The 23,928-nt window shown below is 53.3% G+C and overlaps 1 protein-coding gene across 1 annotated transcript; it reads right to left on the bottom strand.

The window, feature by feature from the left end:
- Positions 1-18,046: 18,046 nt before the first annotated feature.
- On the bottom strand, positions 18,047-19,366 carry POU3F3 (POU class 3 homeobox 3). The gene has a single exon (XM_074153378.1). The coding sequence runs from the start codon at positions 19,364-19,366 to the stop codon at positions 18,047-18,049; it is 1,320 nt and encodes a 439-aa protein (XP_074009479.1).
- Positions 19,367-23,928: the final 4,562 nt, after the last annotated feature.

Raw genomic sequence — 23,928 nt, 5'->3', positions numbered from 1 at the left:
AGAAAGGATAAAGTCCTGGTAACCTTGCACTTCTGATTCTTTCTGGCGTGTAGGAAGTTTTTGCCCCATATGATAAAGCAGAAGAGAGCACCTAAAAACTCTGCTTCCAGTTGTCAGGGGACTTCAGCATTGGATTTCAAGGTATAGGGTTTTTTGACACGTTTAGTCGTTCTTCTGTTCAGAAGGCATAGGCAATCTAGGTGGATAAGTCCCATTTCCAAATGGTGTGGGTCTCATCAAAGACATTTCAGATGTTACATAAAAATAAAGAGGAATATAGAACCTAAACATTTTAGTATGGACTTTAAGACTAAGGTCCACATACAATAAAGGATTTAGGCTTGTAACTCATGTTTAGGCTTTTATCTCCCTGTTGGCATCTGGAGGAAGTCAGGACCTCACACGGGAGTTTGCAGCCTAAACCCTCTGGGCCTTAAATGCTTTAGTAGTGGCAAACTTCAGAGTCAATGGATGCCAGTGGCACTCAGGTCCCTAATCCACCAAAATCACTTTGGCAAATGTAACCTGGCCATCGAAGTCACATAGCATTTCCCACACACAGAAGTGATATCCAAGGGCATTGAACAGCCTGGGCTGAAAAATAAGTGCAGTTTGAGCAGCTGATGCAAATACAGCTGTTGCAAGCCAAAGGCTACACTACCATTTTATGACTTGAGGCGCGGACAGAAAGATTTCTGTGCTTCTTTGGGACTCCCTGCCAACACGCAGGTACAGAAGACCTAGGTAAACACAACAAAACTGGTATGTGTCATTGAGGTCATAGCTTCTGTTCTGTATCTGTAACAGAAATACAGAAGCAGAATGAAGGTAAATTTCAAACCTAAAGAAAAACCTCACCCTGGTTTAGCAGAAATGCCTGTATTCTCCAGTTCTAACTTGAGGCACTTAAAGGTGGCAAGAGCCATAGAGAGGCAGGCACCTGTAGAGACTGGCTGTGGTCTTATGTGAGCCCAAACGTGTCCTGGAGACCCTCTGTTCATTTTGCTGCCCATGCCACAGGCCTGGGGGTGAGCAGGCTCCTGATCTGGGCAACTAACTTGGCGCCTGAAATTCGGTGGGGTGACCAGGTCAGCTACCTCCTAGAATAAGTGTCATTCTGGCTGCGAACACATGCATGGCTGCAGTGCCCTGGCAAAACGGCAGCATCATAATTTAACCTTAAAAATTAGCAAAAGCTCAAAAGTTTGGGGAACAGAGAGCTTCCTGGGATACCAAAGAAGCAGCAGAAATGGGGGTCCTATTCACTTGTAAGATGCAGCAGCTGGCTGGGGCCCTCCCTGACCTCCTAGAAAAGGGAAAGAAATCAAACATACTGGGCTGAGAGGGCCTCCTCCCATCCACCCTCAACTCTCTCTAGCTTTGCTGGGATTTATCCATTCCTCTTTCTACCCCTCCCTGCCCGCGCCCCCCCCCCCCCCAAAAAAAAGAAGAAAAACCAAACCAAACCAAAAAAAAAACCAACCAAACAAAAAAACCCATGTAGCTCTACCAGCTCTTCGCAGCTACAATGACATAAAAACTAAAAATAAAAATGGGGCTGGGGGAAGCTCCTGGGGAAGGTATAACCCCCCCAACCAGGTTACACAAAGCACTGTTTTGGCAGGGTTTTTTTTGGGCATCTCCCAAGAGCGATGCCCACCCCAGCCTCTCTCCCAACCGCCCGGCTCCCGGTGGCCAGGGAGTCCCCCACCTCCCTTCGCGCCCCTCCGCGGGGTATCAGGGCAGCAGCTTGGGACGTGCCATTAAAGGAACCAGCGTGCCATGCAATCGGCTCCTGGTTTGCCTGGGACGGGGGTGCTTTAAAAAAAAAAAAAAAAAAAAAAAAAAGGAGCAAATAAAAAGGAGAATAAAAAAAAATTTTAAAAGGGAGCAAATAAAAAAGGAACAAATAAATCCCCCGCCCTGAGCGCCTCCCGTTAGATGGCGCTACAGACTTGACAACCACGTGTATAGAGGGGAAAAAGAAAAAAAAAAAAGAATAATAATAAAATATAACCCTCTTATTGTCCAAAACGCAGAGAGCCGGCCCCGCGGAGGGCCGAGGGGGGAGCGGTGCCGGGCGGTGGGATGCCCTTTCCCCGCGGGGAGCGCCCGGGGCCGCCCGCACCCCCGCGGCTCCGGCAGGGACTCGACCCCCGGAGGCCCCCAGGGCAAGGCGGGGGGCAAGTGGGCTAGCGGGGGCCCGGCGGAGCCGGTGCTCCTGTCGGGGATACGGTCCTGTCGGGGGAGCGGGGTTTGGGGGGAGGACGGGGACCGCCGGCCGGTTCCCAACCGGGGAGCTGGGCAAAACCGGCGCGCAGGTTCCCGTCCCTCCCCCGCCTTACTTTTCCTTTCCAAAAAGCTGCTCAGGCAATCTGCGCAGCCTGCCTGGGCTCTGCCGGTTGATTGTTTCACCAATCCCGCCCCCCCCCCCCGTTTTTTTGTGGGTTCATTTGCGGGGGGGGGTCCCGCTTTTTTTCCCCCAGTTTAGGACCCCGCAAGTTTTGGGGCAGCCGGGCAGTGGCCGCCGCGGGGACCCTCCGGAGCGGGACGGCCCTTGGTGCGCGGCGCTGCCCCTCGCCCGTCCCGGCCCAGGAAAGGGAGTTGGGGGGTTGGGGGAGGGAGGAACACGGGGCCGGTGCTGCGGGGTGAAAGCGCTGGTCCGCCGAAACGCAATTTCTTAAGGCGGTGACCGACTCCTCCGCCCGGTCCCGAGCAGAAATGCGGCCGGGTCTGCCCAGCCCTGCCGCTGAGCGTGTAGGCGAACACCTTGGGAAGGAGTTAGAGCTGTCCCGACGCTAAGGCCACCCCCCCACACCCCACCCCACCCTACCCTCGCTTCTGTGCCTGCTGTCGGGCTGTGAACTTTCCTGTGGGGTAAGTTCTCCTTTAAGAAAGCGAACTGTTCCTTATGCATATTTAAGGCTGTTTGTCTGCAGTGCCCAGCTGACGCGGGGCTGGAGGCTCACACGCGGGACCTGAACTGTAGGGGAGTAAATCATCCACACTTTAAGCGCACCCTCTGCCAGGGCTCCAGTTGGGAGCTCCTTGCCATTGCTCTAAACACATGTAAGTCAGAACCCGGGGGAGCGGGGGGGCGGGGGGCTGGGGAGGAGGGAAGGGAAGGGAAGGGGGGCGGGGGGGCTGAGTCTCGTTAGGGAGATGAGTAGGCTTATTTTGTTCATTCCCACCACACACACACAAAAAAAAAAAAAAAAAAAAAAGCCAAAAAAATACCCCAACCCAACCTGATATACAGTTTAGGGTAAGAAATCTTGTTCTTGGACACTTTTAAAACTTTTTATTTTCTTTTTCTTTCTTTCTTTCTTCTTCGGTTTGTTTTTTTTTTCGTATTCTTTTCCGCCCAGCCCAGGGGCTCCCGACCCCCCTCAGCATGCGTGTGCCCCTAAAGGTAGCCGAGCGGTGGGGTTTCGGGGCTCCCTGCCTCCTTTTGCCCTCAACCAGAGCGCTTCTACCGGGCGCGCAAGCGTGCGTGTGAGGAGCGGAGCGCAGGGAGGGCGGGGGGGGGGCAGGAGGGGACTCGGTTCTGCCGGGGGGGGGGGGGAGGGGGGCAGGAGAGGACCTCTCCTGTCACCCAGCATCAGAAGAGCCCTCTGATGCGGCTGGGGGTGGGATCCCGAGCAGCGTCTTCAGTCTGCGGCGAGCGGTGGGAGCCTCCCGGGGATGCGAGAGCCTCGGAAAAGCACACCACCACCACCCCCCCGCTTCCCCCCCCACGGGCAGACCTGTGTGCGTGTGTACCTCTGTACGTGTAACCAAGTGGCAAAGCGTCTGGGAAGGTCAGACGGGAGATCCTCCACTGCAGCTCGAAGTGGGAAGGAGCAACTTTTCAGTGCCGTGCTCTTAGCGGTTTCCTGCCTTTTAAAGTGAACTTGTTCGAGTGTGTTATTCAAAATGTGGTTCAGTAGTTATGCCTTCAAATTAAGTTGCTTCTCGGTCCTCATTGGGAAAAGCAGACATGTGTCCTCAATTGTATAGTATAAAAAAAAAAAAAAATCTACTAGGTACTTTATGATTCCATCTGGAGAAATTAAAAGCCCAGAGCTGTAATGTTTATTCTTACGTAGTTTACAAAAAAAGGGGGAAATGTGTGAGACACATGTCTCCAAATATAACCAAAGTGCTTTCCCTTCTGGTTAAAAAGTTGCATGCAAATGTTTTCATTTTAACACTCCCTGCCACCTGTACTTCGCAGAGAAACTTTTCTTGGCGTTAGTGATGAAGCACCAATAGTACTTATTAATGAATTAATTATTATTATGGCTGCTGAATTGACTTAAAGTGCTTTGGAGGCCAAACTAATCCATGTTAATCAGCTACAATTAATTGTTTCAGCTGCTGTTTTAAACACAGTTTCAAAGACAGAGGCGAGAGGTTGTGCATGGGGTGAGGGGGGCTCCGGGTGCCTTCCCTGTCCCCCAAGCACCGAGACCCTTGCCTAGAGGTTTACTTTTGGGTTGCAGAAACCGGCGCGACTTTGTCCCGGTGCCCGCGTCAGGTCACGCAAAGACGCGGGGGGCAATCTGGGTGACAAACTCCTCTTTCCCTTGCCGAAAACTGCGAAGTTTAAGGGACTCCTGGATTTAGGAGAGCGGAGTCCCGGAGGGAGATTTCCCTCTGGAGTTCGCGTTGAGAAGGCAGCGGGCGTGGGCTTTGCTGTGCCGGCTTTTCTTGCCCGCTTTGGTCCGGGGCTTTTGTTTTGTCGGCGGGGACAAGGCGACAGCGGTGGGCAGCGGGGCCGAAGGGCGCTCCGCGGGACACTGAGCCGTCCCCAGAGGGTCTGGGAAGAAGGAAGGGGGAGAAGAAAAAAAGTCCCCCGAGGGGACAAGCGGCAGCTGGGCCGGGCTCTGTGCGCGCCGTGGAGGACAGAGGGGCGGCCGCGGGGCGGAGGGCAGGGAAAGCCAGGCAAGCAGCCGAGACGCCACGGGGATGGTCACCCCCTGCCCTGCCGCTCCCCGGCCGCCCCCACCTGAGAGCGCCGGGCTCAGCGGGGCGGCGGCGGCGGGGGAAGAACCAGGAAAGGGCAAGGCCGGACAGAGGAGTTGGGCAAAGCCTGGGGAAACCCCCGGGGCCGGGGGGCGAGGGCCGCCGTTTGGCCAGCAAGGTCGCAGGGCGGCTCGTTTGTGCCCGGTACGGCGGCTGCGGGGAAGCATTCCCTCCTCGAGGGGTGAAAGGCGAAAGCAGAGCGGGACCTGGCTCAGGTGGACCGGGACACGGCTGGGGTCGGCCCGGCGGGGCCGCGCACTCCTGGGGGGTGAGATGGCGGCGGGGGGGCTAGGCGCCCAGTTGTCCCTCTTCTTCTAGGGAAACGGGCTATTCCACAATAATAACGACCCCTCCCTCCCAAAGTTAGGGGCGGGAGGGAGGGAGGGCAGTGGGTTTCCCTGGGGGGAGCCGGTCTCCCCCGGGCAGGGTGTCGCGGCGGGCAGGGGCACCCGCGCCCTGCCGGCTCTTGGGCCTCCGGGGGGCAGAGAGGGGCCGAGCCTGTCCGGGGGGCACCAGGTGTCACGAAGGATTGCTTGTCGTTAGAAACTTACACTTCGCAAAACTAAAACTCTCCCACCACCCCAGCCTTCAATGTGATTTTTTTTTTTTTTTTTTTTTTCTTTTATGGCAGTCCGCAGAATGGCAATTGGGAAACTGTCCTCCCTCCCATCCTCTCTGGAATTAGGTTGCTGGGATTTTTTTGCGGTTTGATTTTTATTTTTTTTCTTCTTCTCCCACTCCGCTCTTTCTCAAAGATTGACGACTTTTTTTTTTTTTTTTTTTTTTTTCCCTTCCTTCATCCCATTGACTCTGCTCAGCTTTTGCTTAAGACGGGCAAGCACAAAAAACAAACAACCCTATACGTTCAAACAGACTTTTCTTGGAGAGCAGCAAAACAAACAAACAAAAAAACTTTTACCTGCAAGAGAAGATAGTGTACAAAATTATCCCCCCCTCCCGTCCCGTATCGAATACAGCTGTAATTCAATGGAAATTGAGGGAAGAGATGCCTTTTTCACGTGGGAACGGAACAAATAAGGTGGCAGCGGGTGGCCGGGTAGGTAGGACACCTCGTTCCTGCTCATCACGCGTGGAATCGTTTTCTCCAGCTGGGGCGGGTGGTGGTGTTCTCGCAGAGTTGCGGGAAACAAATCCTCGGCTCTCGTATATCACAAAGGCAGGCTGCGTTTGATGAAACATGCGTATTAACCAACTTTCCCCCCTCCCCTCCCTATTTTTATTCGTTTCCCTTGGTTGCGGGACCTAGGTGGTCAAAAAAAAAAAAAAAAAAAAAAGACGACTTGCGTTTGTGGCGGCACTTTGTCGTCGGGGCAGCTCACCCGCATTAGATTATTGCCGGGGATTTATTTGCATGCAGCTGCAAACCCACAACCCGGCTGCTGACCGCTGCGCATAAAGGGCTGCCGGGGCCGGCCCCTGCCCGGCCGCCGCGGCTCCCAGCGGGAGTGGGCGGGGGGGGGAAGGATTTGGGGGTGGGTTTGCTCCCGACACAGCCCAGGGGGGGAGGGGGGGGGGTGTCACAGAGCAGGCAGCGGCCGGGTCCCGAGCGCAGGCAGAGGCCGCAGGTGCGGGGGGGCTGGGGGGGGCAGCCCCCCCCGGGCCCGGCCCACAGGCCCCCTCCCCGCCGCCCGGCTGCCCCCTCCGCAAAGGCAGCCGCGGCTCCCGCTGGCCTTGCTCACAAGCACCTCCGAGAAAAGCTTCCCCTAATGCCTCTGTCCCGGGAAAAAAGAACCGGTGGTGGATCCCCGGGATTTCTTAGAGCTATTTTCAGTGCTTTGAAATTTGCACTAATGTTGATGTTCTTTTTTTTTTTTTTCTTTTTTCCTCCCTTCTTCTCTCTCTTCAGCCCAGTAGCGTCTGGCAACGTTTGAGGAGGAAGCTCTTAACCTCTGAAGCAAGGGCTTTAGGTTCAAAACGCCTCCTTCCCTACCCCTTATATTCCCCCCCCACGTACACATCAACGTTGCGAGGATGAATTTGGCTGTATCTGGGATGGATGGATGCATCTGTCTCCTAAGGCCTCCATCTACTTCGGGCTATGCCACCAGGTCTCCTTCATCTTCTCCCGGAAAGCCAGGCGAAGGCACAGGGGTTCCCGGGTACTGAACTTGCTCCCCTCCGAGCGCAACGGCAGCAAAAGCAGCGCCCGAAGCGGGGCCGGCTCGGTGGCGGGCTCGGTGGCGAGCCCGGCGGCAGCGCTCCTGTGGCCTGGGCCGGCTCCCCCCACCCTGTGCGGGGAAGGACGGGGACACACCAGCCCCCCGCAAACTCTGGGGATGGGAGTCCTATCCGTCCCTCTGCCCCGACGGCCAGCACGGGGCTGTAGGAGCAGGGAGAGACAGAACTGGATGCAGGGAGCTTAATTTATTTTGGCAGAGGAAAGAGACATTTCCACTCCACGCAGACTCCACCGGCCGGGTGTGAGGAAGGGGGGGGGAGGGGGGCTTCTCCAGGCGTTTCTGCCAAATACAGGGGGCTACAGAGAGAGCGGGCAGGGAGGGCAGCGCTGGGTGGGCCCCTCCACGGGGAAAACTACCCCGCGAGGGCGAAGCTGGAAGGGCAATGGAGATCCATACACACACACGCAAAGACACGCTGGCCCACCACCCCGCCTCCCCCGCATCCCCACGGCGGTGCGTGGGGCCGTTGCGCTGCCCCTGGGCCAGGCCACGCCGCGAGGAGGCGGTCAATCCCTTCTGCCTGCTGGATGGGGCGGAGGGCAAGGGGGAGGGCAGGCACCCCGCCGGGCCACCCCGTCGAACGCGGAGCCCTCCGGCTGCGGCCCGGCAGCGGGGGGGATCCGGCCGGGCTGCGGAGGCACAGGAGCGCACAGCCCCCTCGCCCACCCCTGGGCACAGGAGGGGTTTCTCCAACCCCTTTTCCTGCTGGAAACTGGGGAACTGGGGGTGTTTGCGCAAGGTGGGACGCGCCCGTGGGCTGCAGCGGTTGTCGGGGAGCGCGATAGTCACAAGAGTGGCCAGGAAAAGGGGAGGGAAAGGCAGGAGGGGATGAAACCATTCGCAGGCTCCGTGCGGAGCGGGGTTGCGTTGTCATCTTTGTTTTGGTTGTGTTGTTTTGTTTTCCAGGGGATTTGGGACAATAGCCGGAGTGGATTATTCATTCCCGTAGGCAATACTTCCCTGTATGGGCTTCAGGATGCAGTTGGAGGCTCGGGAACAAAGCGGGCATCTAATGTCAAGGTAGCTGGTCCCCTTCCTTTGTTTATGCTATTGTTAATGACGGGGCTCACTCAGCCCTGGCCTCAGCCGTGCTCTGTGGCATTAATATTGACTTGAGAGAATAGGCAGGACAATTAAAAACCAAAACCAAACCCCCAAACAACAGCAGCATCCAGCCCAAGCCCAGTTCTTCAGGTAAAACACGCCTCTTCTGGGTTACTGAGAATGACATTGTCATCTCGCCTGGTATTCACAGAAATACACGTACGTTCATAAGATTAAACGCATCCGTATCCATCATTAACACCTAGGGGAGACACCATAATCCTGTCTTCAGACCAAAACCAAAGGGAAAGAGCATTCTTTTCAAATACCCACTAGTAGAGCGTGAGGGAACTCTTGCCACGCTAACAAAAAAAAAATAAAATGAAAAAATTAAAAAATCTAACAAAATAATTCTTTTAATTACGGTAATCTGAACGTAGCAGAAACCTGAGCGTTTATTGACTCATTTTCTTCTTCTCGAGGTAGCGGATGGTATTTAAAGTTCAACATTTCACACAGCTCCTTGTTTAGTTTAATTTCCTCGACAATCTAGGTGATTTCAGCAAACTGAGTTAAGAATTTTGGTACACATTTGAGTATGGATCTGCATAAAATAGGGAAGGCAGCAGAACTGGGGAGAGGATATTTTATTATTTTAGGAAGAGAAGGGAGTGTATGCTTGCACGAGTGTGGGGATGCGTGTGAGAGAGACAAATGGAGAGCCTTGCACCTTACATTTGGTCTGTGGCTTTAGTGTGGACTCTGGAACAAATATCTATTAGATTTCTCTGAGAAATGCCCCACTCGGGCAGATGGGCCCCTGTTTTCAATGAGAGCTCCAGAAGATGAAATAAATGTGTGTTACTTCAGCACAATTCTTCACCAACCCATTTTTTTCCCCCTGTAGAAAGATTAGTTTCAGCTCCACTATCCTGGGCCCATTCTCTGTCGGGGAAGGGATATAATAATGATCAATGCCCAGCACTTCTCATTTCTTTTGTACTTGGTAAATATTCCCAATGTCTCCAACTTGGAGGGGAGGTGGAAAGATGAGCCCAAACTCAGCTTCAGAGGACGTGCCCATCCCCTGGCTCTCACCAGCACTCACACAGCGTGGGGAAAAAATCCCAACAACCAAACCAACCCACTCAGAAGACCCTCCAGCCCCCACCTCCCTTACAGCCACACACTTGCTTTTTGTATTTCAGCTGCCTGCTCGGTGAAGTGGTCAGCATACATCGGGCTACCTGGGTTTATGCGACCAGCTCAGGGTGTACGTTAATACTCCAGTTGGAAATGGAGCCCGGAGTTGTTGAGCAAACAGTTCCTGCTCGACTGTAGCATGGACTGAATGCTGTACAGTCAGCTCTATGGAGCTCTGGCAGGGAAGTAGCACCAAGCATTTCCAAAACTAATAACAAAAAGGTTACTATATATAAAACGTTTATACAGCCCACACTGCCTCAAGTTGTTTAAATTTCGGTTTGATGCACATAAATATAGCAACCATGCGGTTCCCCATTAGCCAGTCCCTGCTTTTTTAAATCAATTCATTTCAATTTGAAAGGATGGCCCCGGACGCAAGACAGTCAACAACCTTTTGGCTTTCTCCACTCAGCGTGGACCTCAGGAAGAAATAGCATCTGTCTTTGTCATTTCACACGCGTATCTCGGCGCCTTGACATTGTGTTTAAGAGCAGGCCTACTACCAGTGAGGGTAACAGTCCCCCAACTGTTTCCCCTTTCTAATCCATTTTTCCCCTTCTTGTCTCAGGCTCCTTCCAAGGAAGAAATAATTCTGCTGGGACCCCGTGCCTGGACTTTGGAGGACATGATGCAGTGGTTTCATCTGAAAGCACCATCCCTGTGGGTAGAAACTCTCCTCTGTACCGTGTGCCTGGCAAGAAAGGCAGCGAGGGGACACTTGGAGTGACCAGGCATCTGGCATCAAGGAGAACAATCCAGAGGAAAGTTTGCTCTCAAACCAGACACTTTGTGGTACTCGGTACTGGTGTTGAATAGGTCTGAACCATCCTTACTCTAAAATAAAGATCACCGTTCTGGTATGCCAGTGAGCTTGTCTTGTTAAACCTTCCCTGTTTGCATTGAAGGTATGGAGCTGATGTAACGCTGCCTTTTCACCCCACTGATGTGCGCAGTAGGAACAATTCAGAAAAGTTCTGTTTAGCTTTTTTTTTCCTTTGTAGATGAAGAAATGCAAGCTATCAGAAACAAGCCTATGTTTGAAGGTACAGTTTTCAACATGTGAGTGGGAAACATATGTACTGGCACAATTCAACTGCTCTGTAAGGGCTGTGCTCGGATTTTGGCTTTTAATCTCAACTCTGTTACAGAGAGAGAGAGAGATGCAAAATGGAAGGGAATGTGATTATTTATGCTGTAGCCTTGTGATACTCATCCTATAACCGTTGAGGAGAGAAGCAAAACACTCTGCTAAAGCTTTGGGTGAGCCTGAGTTTCAGGGGGACTCTAGTCTTCACAGGTTCTCACTTCACTGCCTTTCTTCCCTTGGTATATACGTTATATGGGATTTTTTTAAATTTTTTTTTTGTTTGGTCTGCTGATCTATGTTATAAAGTGAGTAGAGACCAAATCCTGCTGAGAGAGCGAGCTCCCTCCATCACAAACTCACGTCTGGAAAGTACCTACCCCCGTCGCCCCCCTCCCCCTTCAAGCCATCCTCTCCCTTTCAGGGGAGAAAAGAAAACCTCAGAAGAGAAAGAGAGAAGGGGGGAGGGAGTAGGGGGGGGTCCCCCCCTGATTCCTCAGTGACATGCACAGCTCGGACAGGCCTCCAAGTTCCCCTTCCCCTCCTGCAGCCAACCCCATCGGAAAAAAAAAATAAAATAAAAAATAAAAAAAACCAAACCCACATGGCTGAACTCTTAACGTGGCTGGGGGGTTTTACAATCCAGGTTCAATTTTAGCGCTTTCAAGGGGAAAAAAACAAAAAACAAAAAACAAAAACAAAAACAAAAAAAAAAAAAAGAAAAGAAAAAAAGAGGAGGAGAGGGGAGAAGAAAGTTTGGATTTAACTCTTTGTTACTAACGAGAGCACCACAACTAACCTCCCAGCCACCAGTAAAAGCAACCAGCGGCCCCTGCAGCCAGTGCCCTGTCCCGGGGGCGGCCAGCCCTTCCCGCGGGCAGTGGCCCGCACACAATGGCGGGCGAGGAGAGGCAGCTCCGGCCCTGGCCGCCCGCACCCTGCGCGGCCGCCGTGCCCGAGGGCTCCCGCCTGCTCCCTGCGGAGAGGGGCCAGCGCCAGCATCCCTCCAAACGCTGCGGGGGACGTCAGCCCTGCCTGCAGGCTTCGGGGCTGGCAGGACAGTTTTTTGGTACTGCTAAAAGCATACACACACACACACACATATATATATATCATACACACACATCTTTATATATAGATTTATATGTAGGTGTCTAGTCTATGTTTAAATAGTCCTATCTATACACACAGCCCTCCTCTGATGAGGTCATTCTCCCATATATACGAGATTGGGTGCATGATGCCAGAATCTAACGCCAAGATCTTATCTCCACCGATCTAAGAGCAATATAAAGTAAATGTTAGCAGAAGGGGAAATAAATTTTGGAGAGAAACATTCAACAAGGTGTCCCTGAAGGCTTCTCTCCTGCCTCCCCAGCCGAAGTACCCACGCACTTTATGCCAAAGAGAGCCGTTTCGGCGCAAGAGATTCCTGCTTCAGAGCAAGGACAGAGCTGGACCCCGGCTGGTGGGGCTGTGCCCGGCTGGGGCTGCACCTTGACATTTTTAATCTCCCCCCCCCGACACATCCCCTTTCCCTTTCCTGAGCGATGCTCGCCTCTCTAAAGCGCTGGTCGGCTGCAGCTTGTTTGTTTTTCTTTTTTCCCTCCCTGTGGCTCCAAATGTCTTAATGTTTTTTTGATTTCAGGAAACTCAAAACGGAAGGGGGGATGCTACTTGAAAGTGTGACTCAAAAAAAGGTTTCGCTTTACAGCCATCAGTAGCACCAGGAGACAGCTCCATTAAAAAAGTAGTTTTCCACTGCTCTTGAAAAGCCGTTATTTTTTACATCGCTTTTAGGAAGATAGATTAACAAAACATCACATTTCAAGCCACTCTGATCTGTAATTAAATGGAGGAGCCGGTTTGTATTCTCCTATGGCTTTTACAGAAGTTGCAGTGATCCAAAGTCAGGTTGCTGTGTCAGAGTGGCATTTTTATTAATGAGAATACAAAAAGCTTGCATATTCTTAGCCCGGCTTGAATTTAGTTGCTAAGCAACCGCTGTATGGTAATTCATCCGCGAAATTTAAATCTTGGAGAAAGAATCCTGCGTTTTGCTGAATGGTCGCCACGAGGAAAACAACTTGTGGGACCCGCAGCAGCTGCTGCCGCCGCACCGCGCCGCCCGCCCGCCCCGCCGGCTCCCTCGAGCCGCCCGCCGCCCCGGGACGGCCCGCCGCCCGCCGCCAACACCGGCCCGGCCGTCCCTCTAGGGCCACTCCGCCTCCCGGGCCGTCCCGCCGGGGAGGGAGCGCGGCCGGGCACCACCGCCGGCCGCCCCGTCGGCGCTTTCCCGGACCGACCTATCCACGCGTGGGGAAACGCACAGCCCCCGTTTACCCGCCCCAGGCACGGCCCGGGCCACGCTGCAGCCGCCCCCCGGGAGGAAGGGGGGACGGGGGGGGACAGGTCCCGATGCTGCCCCGACGGCGCGGCCCCGCGGGCGCCCCCGCGTCCCCGGCTGCTCCTTTGACGTCGGGGAGGACGGGACGGGCGGCGAGCCTTCCCCCGCTCGGCCTTCACCCCTTCGCTTTTTGTCTCGCCAAAGCCTCTCAGCCAAAAAAAGCTCCCTACTGCTGTGTCATTGACACCGCGGGGTCGCTCGCTGCCTCCCTCTCCCCTCTCTCCCGCCGCCCATTGAAGGCTGCCCCCGCTCCATTATTCCAAACTGCAACTGAAAATACCGATGGGGAAACCACCTCCCCGCATCTCCTCCTCTCGCTCCATCCATCCGCCTCGCCACAGGCGACCAAGCTCCTCGCCATCCCAGATTTTAGCCAAATCGGTCCCTGTCCTCCAGCGCTCGCTCAGCGCCTGCCTCGGAGGCCGGGACTTGTTGCGTCCCTTTTAGAGTTTGATTAATTACCCTGGAACTTAAGCAAACTAAAGTACATGTGGCGAAGAAGCTCCCGCCTACAGTTTGGTCCAGCAGCCTGCCAGTTACACGGGTAATCTTTACACTCTCGTGCAAATGGCAACAAGCATCTCTGCGCCTCAAAAAGGTATCCCTCTAAAAATATATAGAAGTATCGCTCTGGCTGTAGCTTGAAGATGTTGATCATTTATTACAAAAATAAACGAATAAATACAACAATATATTGTTGCTTTCAACAGGATAAATATTTTACAAATATATAATTTAAAAAAACAAATTTAATTGTTAAAATTATTTAAAATATTACACTTATTGATAAAATTATCAATAGTATATACTGCATTTCATATTAGAACCAATTATTCTCTAAACGTTCCATTTAAAACCATTCATACAAAACAAGTTATGAGCATTGTAATGTGCAAACACGAGTCACTACATTAAAGCATAAGGATTCTGTAAAGATCCGATAGGAACCGCTGCGTTTTTTAAACCAAGGTAGAGCTCTTTGCTAAATTCCGGAAAATACGCGGATCAACAGCAGTTAGATGACTATTTTAAATACACCTGAAAATGATTTATTGTGTACAGACTCGACGGGGGAAGGATGGGACGTGAGTGAGAAGACCGGGACGTAGTAGAGGACCGCAGGATATGAAAATGTAAACTATAAATAATCACATCTCGGGATTACCCAGATTGATCAAACATAACTTTGTAAAACATTTGGCTTTCCTTTAGGCAGGGGAAAAAAAAAAAAAAAAAAAAAAAGAGTAAGGAGAATGATGCCGACTCAGTTACCAAGCACAGAACACTGATATTATAAATGAATACAATTACTAAATTCATTAAGAGATCTGGCGATATATAACAATATTTTCATTATTTACACGTGTAACAATATAACCCTTAGCGCAAACCCTCTCTCAGTTATTATCTACCTCTTGTTATCTCACAGACTCACAACCCTGAAATTCCTAAATACATTCAAAGGATTCAGTTTCTCGGGGGGAAGGGGGGCGGGAGGGAGGGGGGGGGCGGGGGGGGGGGGTCGCCCATGGCCTCACTTTTTTTTGTGCAGAACAAACCCAGGGAAGGGGCAGGTTTTGCCAGTCCCTCTGACCACACGTTTCTCCTCCAGCCTGAACCCCGGCTTTTCTTAGGCAGCAGCCCGCAAAGGTGGCCTTTTTTTCAGAGAAACCAGTGAGAAGCCTAACATTAGCTCTTTGTTGCCATCCCAATCCGGGAACCAAATAGCGCTCCGAAATTTAAATAGACCTTCTCCCCCGGCTCTCCTAAACCGCTCCCCTTCGCGTGTGAAGAAGAGGATCCCCACCTCACGTGGGGACGGTACCCGGCACCCGCAGCGGAGCCCGCCGCTGCCCACCGCCTCCTGCGCCCGGCCTTTCCCCTCCCCAGCTGCCAAATTAGCCAGGAGCTTTTGCTAAAACGAACAAAAGAAAGAGCGTCCTTTACCCTTTCGGGTTTTCTTTCCCTTTGTTGGGTTGTTTTTTGGTTTTTTGGGGTTTTTTTGTTTTTTTTTTCCCCCCTCCTCCTCCTCCCCCCCCCTCCCCCCCCCCCTTTCCTCCGTGTCAGTGGGGCCTTTCGGATTTCACAAATCAAACCGACGGTGATATTTACTACGAGCTGGTGTTAAAATAATGCATCCCGGTGCACGGCTCTCAGGTTGGCTTTGATTTATGGACTGACACAAGGCCTATCTGAAAGGAAGAAATGTTTGTTGTTCCTACAGCAGTTTTCTGGGGTTTTAACCCCTGCCTCAATAGCACGTAGAGAAGCTGGGGGGAAGGGGCGGGGGGGGGGAAGGGCGGACGAGGGGAGGGAGAGGAAGGTGAGGAAGGAGCCACGGATGAGACGGATCATAAAAGAAAACCTTATTCTCCGGTGGACTATCAGTGGGGGCGGGTGGAGGCGTTAGATGCAGCTCTCTAGTTCCCACAACCTCCCCGCTTCAAAATGAAGAGCGTCGAAACGGTCATTCACTTGTCCCTATACCGCAATAAATTATAGCGGGTAAATATGACAGACCAGCTAGTGCATCTATCGGCATCTCCGACGTTACTAACACACACGCGTGTGTTTGCAAAGAAGGTATGGCAGCGCCGTGGCAGAGTGGAGGAGAAAACTAGACTACGCCACTTCACACCCCACAGAAAAACCCTAAACCACCACCAACAACAACAGCAGCAGCAGCAACAGCAACAACAGAAATGGGAAACTAGGCGGACCGCACACAGGATGCTGAGAGTATTATTCTATATATCCTTTTGTGAAAAAGAAGAAAAAAAAAAAGTACCTTCTCCTTAAATTATGAAGATAAATTAAATACAAATATTTATACAGACATAAACCGCGTCAAAATAAATTATAGTTTAGCCCCCCTTCCCCCTCCCCCTCCCTTGCTCCCCCCCCTAACCCTCAGTTTGAGAAGAGAGAAAACCAGACTGAACTTTTGGAAACATCCCTGCTCTCAGCACCGGCCATTCGCGATCGGCGGAGATGCATCAGGCGTCGCCCGCGCCGCGCTGCGAGCCTAAACCAAACCCAGACGGCCCTTCCTGGGAGAAAGCGGCCTTCGGATTGAGCCCTAATCTCGCCTTCCTCCTTCCCCGTGACACAAGGTCCCCGGGTGGACGGGAGAGGCTCGGCGGAGGGACGGGCGTGGGGGCAGCCCCGCGCCGAGCGGCCCGCGGCGGGGATGCCGGAGGGCGGCTCTGCCAGGAGCAGAGGGGTCGGACCCTCCGCATCCCTCCTCTCACTTCAGCATTTGCAGTATTTCCCTTCAAAGAACTTTTTTTTTTTTTTCGACACAGTGTTTATGCATCAGACACAGACTATTTCATTCTAACAAATTTATTTTCTCAATCAGCTCTTACGGAATCACTACTCAAATTAAATTACAATCAAATTATCACATCAAAAGATACCCTTATTACCTAACAACTGTCCATATTTTCATTTCATTTTGATTTGTGCTCGTCTGAAAAAAACACGTAATACAAGATCTGGGGAAAAAATAAATTACCGTTTTGCAGCAGTTCATAGGTATTCTGAATAAAATATTAAAAGAAGTCATTTAATGAAAATATAAAGCAAATTTTTTTTAGATCAACAACGGATCTAACAATTCTATATTGCCGTCTTTTTGAAAAGTCTGTTTATTAAAACCTACCAAAAACACTGCTTGGAAATGGCAGTATTATATAATCACATCCACAGCACCCATTCAATCAAAGTTGGCAACGGATTTAGGAGAGGAGAAGTTCAGATAAGTGCAGCTGCAGATGCTCAGTCCTTCTAAATCCCTTTATCTGAATCAGTCCAGAAATAAAAAATAAAAATATTAATAAAAAAAATATTAGCAGTGGATTTTTTTTATGACTCTTCCATGATGATTGGCAGCCGTCAGGAGCAGGACTTTGACAGCCCTAAATTATTTCCCTTTCTCTCGCTGGTTCCCTTAATTCATGCAAAGTCCTTCTACAGAGCTCGAACTTTAGGGACCAACAACCTCTCCTTCTCCCACCCTCCCCCCCGGCGTCTGTCCCTCCCCCCTTTCTCCTCAGGGTCAGTTTTTCGGCGTGCGGGCATTTATTTCCATATTTTTGTTCTATAGCTATACCTATATATATAGATAAATATATATATATGTATTTGCTTCCCTATGCAGTCTGCTTGTTTTTAGTGCTGTGTGCATATTTTATTTTTTTTTCTTTCCTGGAAAAAGTGGCCCCTTTCATTTTGCAGAATATATAGATATATAGATATAGATGTTTTCAGAGTGGATGTCTGCCTTGCACCAAAATTCTACGGTTTGGCCAAGAAAAACAGGGTGCTGGAATGCAGCAGGCACCCTCTGATTAACCAGATTATTTTGCTTCTGCTTCCCTTTTTTTGGATAGCTCCCATTCAAAAAAACAAAACAAAACAAAACAAACAAACAAACAAAAAAACCCAAAGAAGAAAAAGGAAAAGAAAAAAAAAAAGAGAGAGAGAGAAAGGAGAAAAAAGTTTCCGTGATTCATAGAAGAGAGCCCTTTTGGGGATAGGGGGGAGAGTGCGGGGAGGGGGGGGGGAGGAGGGGAGAGAAGAGGTGCAGACATCAGTGATGTTCCTCGCTGCGAGAGGGGGCTAATTTGGAGAGTGAAAAATAAAAATAATAATAATAATAATAATTAAAAAAAAAACCAAAACCAAAAAACCTAAGCCCACCCGCCCAAGCCCTCTCCCCGCAACCAACCCCCCGGCACATCTGCAGTTTTGGTGCATTACGCATCTCCACCCCGTTTTCCCAAACACGGTCTAAACGCTCTCGCTCGGATCGACCTTCTCCACCGCTCCCTATTGGTATCGATCTTATATATATATAGATGCACGCGGATATCCATATATATATAAACACAAGCAGTCTGAACGAGCCTGGATCGTGTGTGTGTGTGTGTGTGTGTGTATGTGTGTGCGTGCGTGTGTGTGAGTGTGTCTGTGTCAGCGTGCGGCTCTGCGCGGCGGTGCCGGTTGCCGGTGGCGATGCCGGTGCCGGCGGCGGTGCCCGGCCCGGCCCGGCCCTCGCTGCCCCCGCGCCCCCCGGCCCGCCCGCGGTGCCCCTCACTGCACGCTGGTCTGCAGTCCGTGGTGAGGGGGCGGCGTGTCGGAGTTGACGGTGCCGACCTGGGAGTAGACATCGTCGGGGGTCTGCTGCTGGATCCCCGGGGGGGTCATCCGTTTCTCTTTCTGCCTCCGATTGCAAAACCAAACCCTGACCACCTCCTTCTCCAGCTGCAGGCTGTCCGCTAGGTTCGTAATCTCCTGGGCGGAGGGCTTGGGGCATTTCAGAAAGTGGCTCTCCAAGGCCCCCTTGACACTCACCTCGATGGAGGTCCGCTTCTTCCTCTTCCTGCCCTGGGCGGCGATCTTGTCGATGCTGGTGGGGCTGCCCGTGGAGGAGTCGGCTTCCTCCAGCCACTTGTTCAACAAAGGCTTCAGCTTGCACATGTTCTTGAAGCTGAGCTGCAGGGCCTCGAAGCGGCAGATGGTGGTCTGCGAGAAGACGTTGCCGTAGAGGGTGCCCAGCGCCAGCCCCACGTCGGCCTGGGTGAAGCCCAGCTTAATCCGCCGCTGCTTGAACTGCTTGGCGAACTGCTCCAGGTCGTCGGAGGTCGGCGTGTCCTCGTCCGAGTGCGGGTCGTGGCTGTTGACGCCGCCGTGGTGCGGCGGGTGGTGCCCGGGGTGCTGGTGGTGGTGGTGGTGGTGGTGCCCGGGGTGCTCGCCCAGCTCCGGCGTCTCGCCGCGCACCAGCCCGGGGTGCACCAGGCTCTGCCCGCCGGGGGGGGGGCTCAGCATGCCGTTCACCGTGAAGCCCCCGGGCTGCGAGTAGAGGAGCGACTGCTGCTGCTGCTGCCCGCCGGCCATGGAGGGCAGGTGGGCGGCCGCCGCCGCCCCCCAGGCCGCCGGGTGCCCCTGGTGCGGGGGGCCCAGGTGGGGCGGCCGGTGGTGCAACGCCGCGCCCGAGTGCAGGTCGTCGCGCCCGCCGCTGCCCTTGACGTCGGGCGGCGGCGGCGGCTGCTGGGGGCTGCCCGTCATGCCCACGGGGCTGCCGGACCAGGGCGAGCCCGCTTCGGCGGCAGCGGCGGCGGCGGCGGCGGCGGCGGCGGCGGCGTGGGGCAGGGCTGTCACCCACTGGTGGGCATGGCTCAGCATATGGCCGCCGTTGCTGGCGGCCATGGCGCCCGGCATGAAGTCGCTCTGGACCATCTTGGCCGCCGGGTCGCCGCGGTAGCCCCCCGCCACCGAGGTGACGGCCACGCTGCCCGGCTGCATGCCGCCGCCGCCGCCGCCGCCGCCGCCGCCCGAGTCGGCGTGGACGATGGAGCCGGCCGCCAGGATGCCGTTGCCGGGGAGGTAGGGGTTAGAGGTGGCCGCGGCCATCCCGCGCCCGCCGCCCGCCGCTCGCCCCCGCCGCGCCGCCGCCGCGCCGCCGCCGGCTGCCGGGCGCCCGCCGCAAGCGCCCTTGCCCGGCGCTGCCGGGGCCGCCGCCCGCGCCGCCGCCGCCGCCGCCGCCTTCCCAGCCTCGCCGGGGCGCCGGGGCGCGGGGTTCACCTGCTAGCGCTCCGCGGCGCGCTCTCCTCCGCCCGTCCGTCCGCCGGCCGTCCTGCCTCCGCTCCGCGCCGCGCTCGGTGCGGTCGCCGGCTCTCGCTTCGCCTTTTTTTTTTTTTTTAAATCGCTTTTCTTTTCCTTTTTTTTTTTCCAAAAAAAAAGAGAAATATTTAGCTGTACATATATTTTTTTTCCTCCGCCTTCTTCTCGCCCGAGTTTGCTGCTCGCAGAGAGGAAACCAAACAAAGGCTAAAAAGCGAAAAAGAAGGGGGGGGGGGGGATCAAAAAGCCCCCGTGCCTTCTCCCCTCCGCTCCCCTAGGAGTACATCTCCACCTCTCAGCCTTCCTCTCTCAGAGTGAAACTTTTCCTTTTCTTCTTCCTTTAAGGCTTTGTGTGTGGGTATATTTTCCTTTTTTTTTTTTTTTTTCTGTCTCTCTTTCTCTGTCTTTCTCTCTCTCCTCGGCTCCTCGGTCTCCTTTTGCTCTTTTATTTGCAAGTTTTGTTGGTGTCCTAAGAAAACTTCCTGTGATGATGATGGTGGTGATGGTGGTGGTGATGCATTTCTCAAAGTTGTGCTGCTGCTGGAGCACTTTGTCCCCTTTGAAACAAGAGTCCTGTCGGAGCCTTCTTGCTAGAGTCACGCTCTGGATAAGACATTTTTTCTCTCTACCTTTCCTTTAGGCGGTTGGAAAAGAAAAAAAAAAAAAGTAAAAAAAAAAAATAATTAAAAAGTTGAAATTTCTCGTTACCTCGCGAATTGTCTCGCTCCCTCTCCCGCTCGCTCGCTCTCTCGCTCGGTTTGTTGTTTTTGGTGGTTGCTTGCTTTTTTTTTTTTTTTTTTTTTTTTTGGATGTTTGTTTTGCTTTTTTATTTTAATTCCAGCAGTTGGTCGAGGGAGGAGGCGGAGGAGGAGCGCCTTGGCGGAGAGGTGTGTGTATGTGTGTGTGCATATATGGTATCCTTTATACACTAACTCCAGCGGGGAAGTTGGCTGCCGGGCTGGCAGCGCGCACTGGCGGTGCCGGAGTCCCGCCGCTCGCCTCTCCCCGCCTCCCTCCCCTCTCCCGGGCCGTGCCCGTTCCCTCCCTCCCCTCCCTCCCTCCCTCCCTTCCCTCCTTCCCTCCCTCCCGCCGTCTCCCCGCCGCCGCCGCCGCCGCCCGGCCCCGTCCGTGAGGAAGCCGGCCCCGTCCGCCCCCGCCGATTGGCTGCCCGCCCCGTGACGGACAGCCCGCCGCCGGCCGCGCGGCCCCCCTTCCGGCCGTTCCGATTGGCTGCTTTTTAATTTAGGCAAAGTGGCGTCGGAGCCGGTCGTCGTCGTTCCCCCCCCACCCCCCTCCCACACCCCCCCGCATCCCTCCTTCCCTCCTTCCCTCCCTCCCTCCCCTCCATCCTTTCCATCCCTCCTCCCTTCCATCCATCCCTCCGCCTCTTAACTCTTCCCGCCCGGCAGACACACACGCACCTCGGAGCTCTCCCGCCGCCGGCTCGGGCAAGGGGCGCGCGGTAATAATTAATAATCACAACAAAAATAACAATAACAACAACGACGGCGCCGGGCGGGGGTGGGGACGCGGATGTCGCCGCCGTGCACACACGCCACCGCCCCCGGCACTGTCCGCACCGGCACCCGGAGCTGCCCCCCCCCCCTCCCCCCCGCTCCCTTTGTCCGCCCCCGGGCCCCGGCAGCCCCGGCGAAGGGGCCGCCCCGTCGGCGGGGGAGGCGGAGAAGGGAGAGCCCCTCGTCCGGGGCTGGCCCTGCCAGCCGCGGTCTGTCGCGGGGGGAGCCGTCCCCGCGGCGTGAAGCGCCGCGTTATAATTTCTCGTCCGGCGGAAAGAGTTAAGGGGGGCGGGGGAAGGCGGGGGAGCGGGGAGAGGGGGGTGCGGGGGGGGGGATGCGACCGAGCGGAAACGCCGCGCACAGGCAACCTCAGTGAACCACGGCAAAAAAAAAAAAAAAAAAAAAAAAAAAAAAAGAGAGAGAGAAAGTGGCAACAAAAACAAGGGCAAATTGAAGGCTCCTTGGGGGACTGCCGGTGCAATAACACCGCTCGGACATCCAGGGGACGCGGCGCTGCCGGCTGACCGCCACCGCGCCGCGCCGCGCCGTCCCACGCACGCCGCCCCGCACGCGCGCCCCTCGGGGAGCGGCGTGGGCATTCAAACGGGGACACCCCCCCGTCCCCCGCCTTCCACTCCTGGCCCTGCCCGCCTCGCTCACCCCCACCTCCGCACGCTGGATAATTTGCCCCCTCCGGGAGGTGGCGAGCCGCGTCCCGCTCGCAGCGCCCTCCCTCCGCGCCCCTCCGCGCCTGCGGAGCCAGCCTCGCCGCCCGCCCGGCAGCCGGTGTTCGGGGCTGCATCCAGCCCCCAGCTCGCCCGGCAAAAAATACCGTGGTAGGTAGGTTTAGAAAAACCATTAAAGTGTCGCGTACGGATCTGAAGGGCACTGGTAACTAAACCCCAAACATAACGATTTTTTTTTCTTTTTTTTTTTTTTTTTTTGTTCCCATGCGTCCTCCAAAGGTTTCTTTTTTATATATAAAAGATCCAACACAGATTTCATTGAATAAATCTGAGATCTCCAGGTGCAGACGTTTGAATAGTCAGTGCCAGAACCCCATGTTTTCCTTTCCAGCCGATTTTGCTTGGATCAGGCTCAAAAACCGAGTGAGTCTCGTGGTTTTGTTTACACTGAATGGGGAGGATAGGAACGGTGCCATGGGGCCGTCTTTCATTAATATACAGTGAGGATTTTGTCTAAATTACTGCTATGAATTTCACAGTACACGCTTTCAAAAGCCGTCTCAGGTGGCCTGATGAAACGTGATAGCGCCTCTGCAAACAGATCTACTTTCTTAATAAAAAAGGAAGGGGGAGGGGGAGAAATCCCCCCCAAATAATAATAATAATAATAATAATAAAAAAAATATGTACACCCTCATAACAGCGACAACAAAAAATAAAGCTCGAGCTAGAGTAATGTCTTTTATTCAAAAAAAAAACCACCAAAACCCACCCCAACCAACACACACACCACAACCACAACAACTTAGTTCCCCAACTCTTCCCACCCCCCTCCCTTGCAGAGTGTGATTGTTTTGTCTGGAAAAAAATCCAAAGTATAACAAGGGGAGAACAGTTAGTGCTGATTTTCATTTGCATAAATTTTCATATATTTTGGTGAAAATAATAGACTAGTGGAGAGCGGGGCTTAGTGGAGTCAGTGCAAAGGAAAATCTTAACATGGATCGTTTCGCTGGAGTTGAGAACATGCTTTTTTCCCCCTGTCACCTTATTAAAATCAAAAATTAAAAAAAATTCTCTAAATCCTGGAAGTATGATCGGTAAGTGTTTTACATTTTTTTTTTAATCTACTTTTGTTTTCTTTAAAGTCTTCTGGATATATATTTTCAAAAGCTTAGGACAAGACAGGGAAACCCATGGCAACTGGCTGGAAGGAAGCAGGCTTAAAAAAAAGAAAAGGGAAAGGGAAAGGAAAAAAAAGATCCCACCAGCAACAAAAAGCACCTTAGTGAAATATTACATAAAAAGCATGGAATGAATCCAAAGCTCAAGGCAGCAAAGCAATTCTTCAGCGCTGGAAAGTCTTTCTGGTTACTACTTCACTTTTCTGGGCACTGTTAATTATTGTAACACCAGGACTCGGGGGGGGGGGGGGAAGGAAAGCTCTCGAAAATATTACAGATTTGTGAAGGAGAGGAGAGACAGAGATGCGGGCTGTTTTCAAAGGCTGCTTCTCGGAGTGGAGGGGGGAGTGGGGGGGGTGTCTGCTGGAGGGCAGGGAGGGGGGCCCGGCCGGTGCGGCGGGAGGGAGCGGGGCCGGGGCGCGGGTGACCCTGCCCAGGGACCCGGGCACCTGCGGGCAGCGCCGGTGCAGAGGGACGGGGCGCGGGGGGAGGCCGGAGAAGATGCTGAGCGGCGGTGCACGCAGAGGGTTAATATTGTAACTAGGGAACAGACGGTTAAGCACAACATCTAGGGCTCTGTAGTGAAAGTCCATCAGAAAGAGTATAATCAATCAAAACTAACCAGGACATCCCTTCATTTTATTCTCCAAGGAGATTGGGGCTGGAGGATTACAGACCAGATTTCACTTTGTTTCTCTCTCCTGACAGTCTTGCCTGTCTCTCCGCTTTGCCCGAATCCCGTCTAATTGAGAGGTATAGGCTAATGATCTGAAACTCTTTTATAGCGTTTGGGTCAGTGTGATAAATAATGTGATAAATAATGTAGGATGAAATTAGTAGGCCAGATACCGCTCCTGAAAACTTTACCGAGGCTTAAATATCCCATTACGTGAGTTTCGTTTGTTTTAATTTTGCCGTGTTATTTGCATAATTTTTTTTCCTCCCCACCCCCCCCCCCCCCACCC

The sequence above is a fragment of the Numenius arquata genome, chromosome 1, assembly GCF_964106895.1.
Source record: "Numenius arquata chromosome 1, bNumArq3.hap1.1, whole genome shotgun sequence".
Taxonomy (NCBI): domain Eukaryota; kingdom Metazoa; phylum Chordata; class Aves; order Charadriiformes; family Scolopacidae; genus Numenius; species Numenius arquata.
This window is presented reverse-complemented; position numbering and strand designations above follow the sequence as displayed.

Coding starts and splice junctions, on each gene's coding strand:
- POU3F3 (XM_074153378.1), bottom strand. CDS start 19,366: ATGGCCGCGGCCACCTCTAACCCCTACCTCCCCGGCAACGGCATCCTG.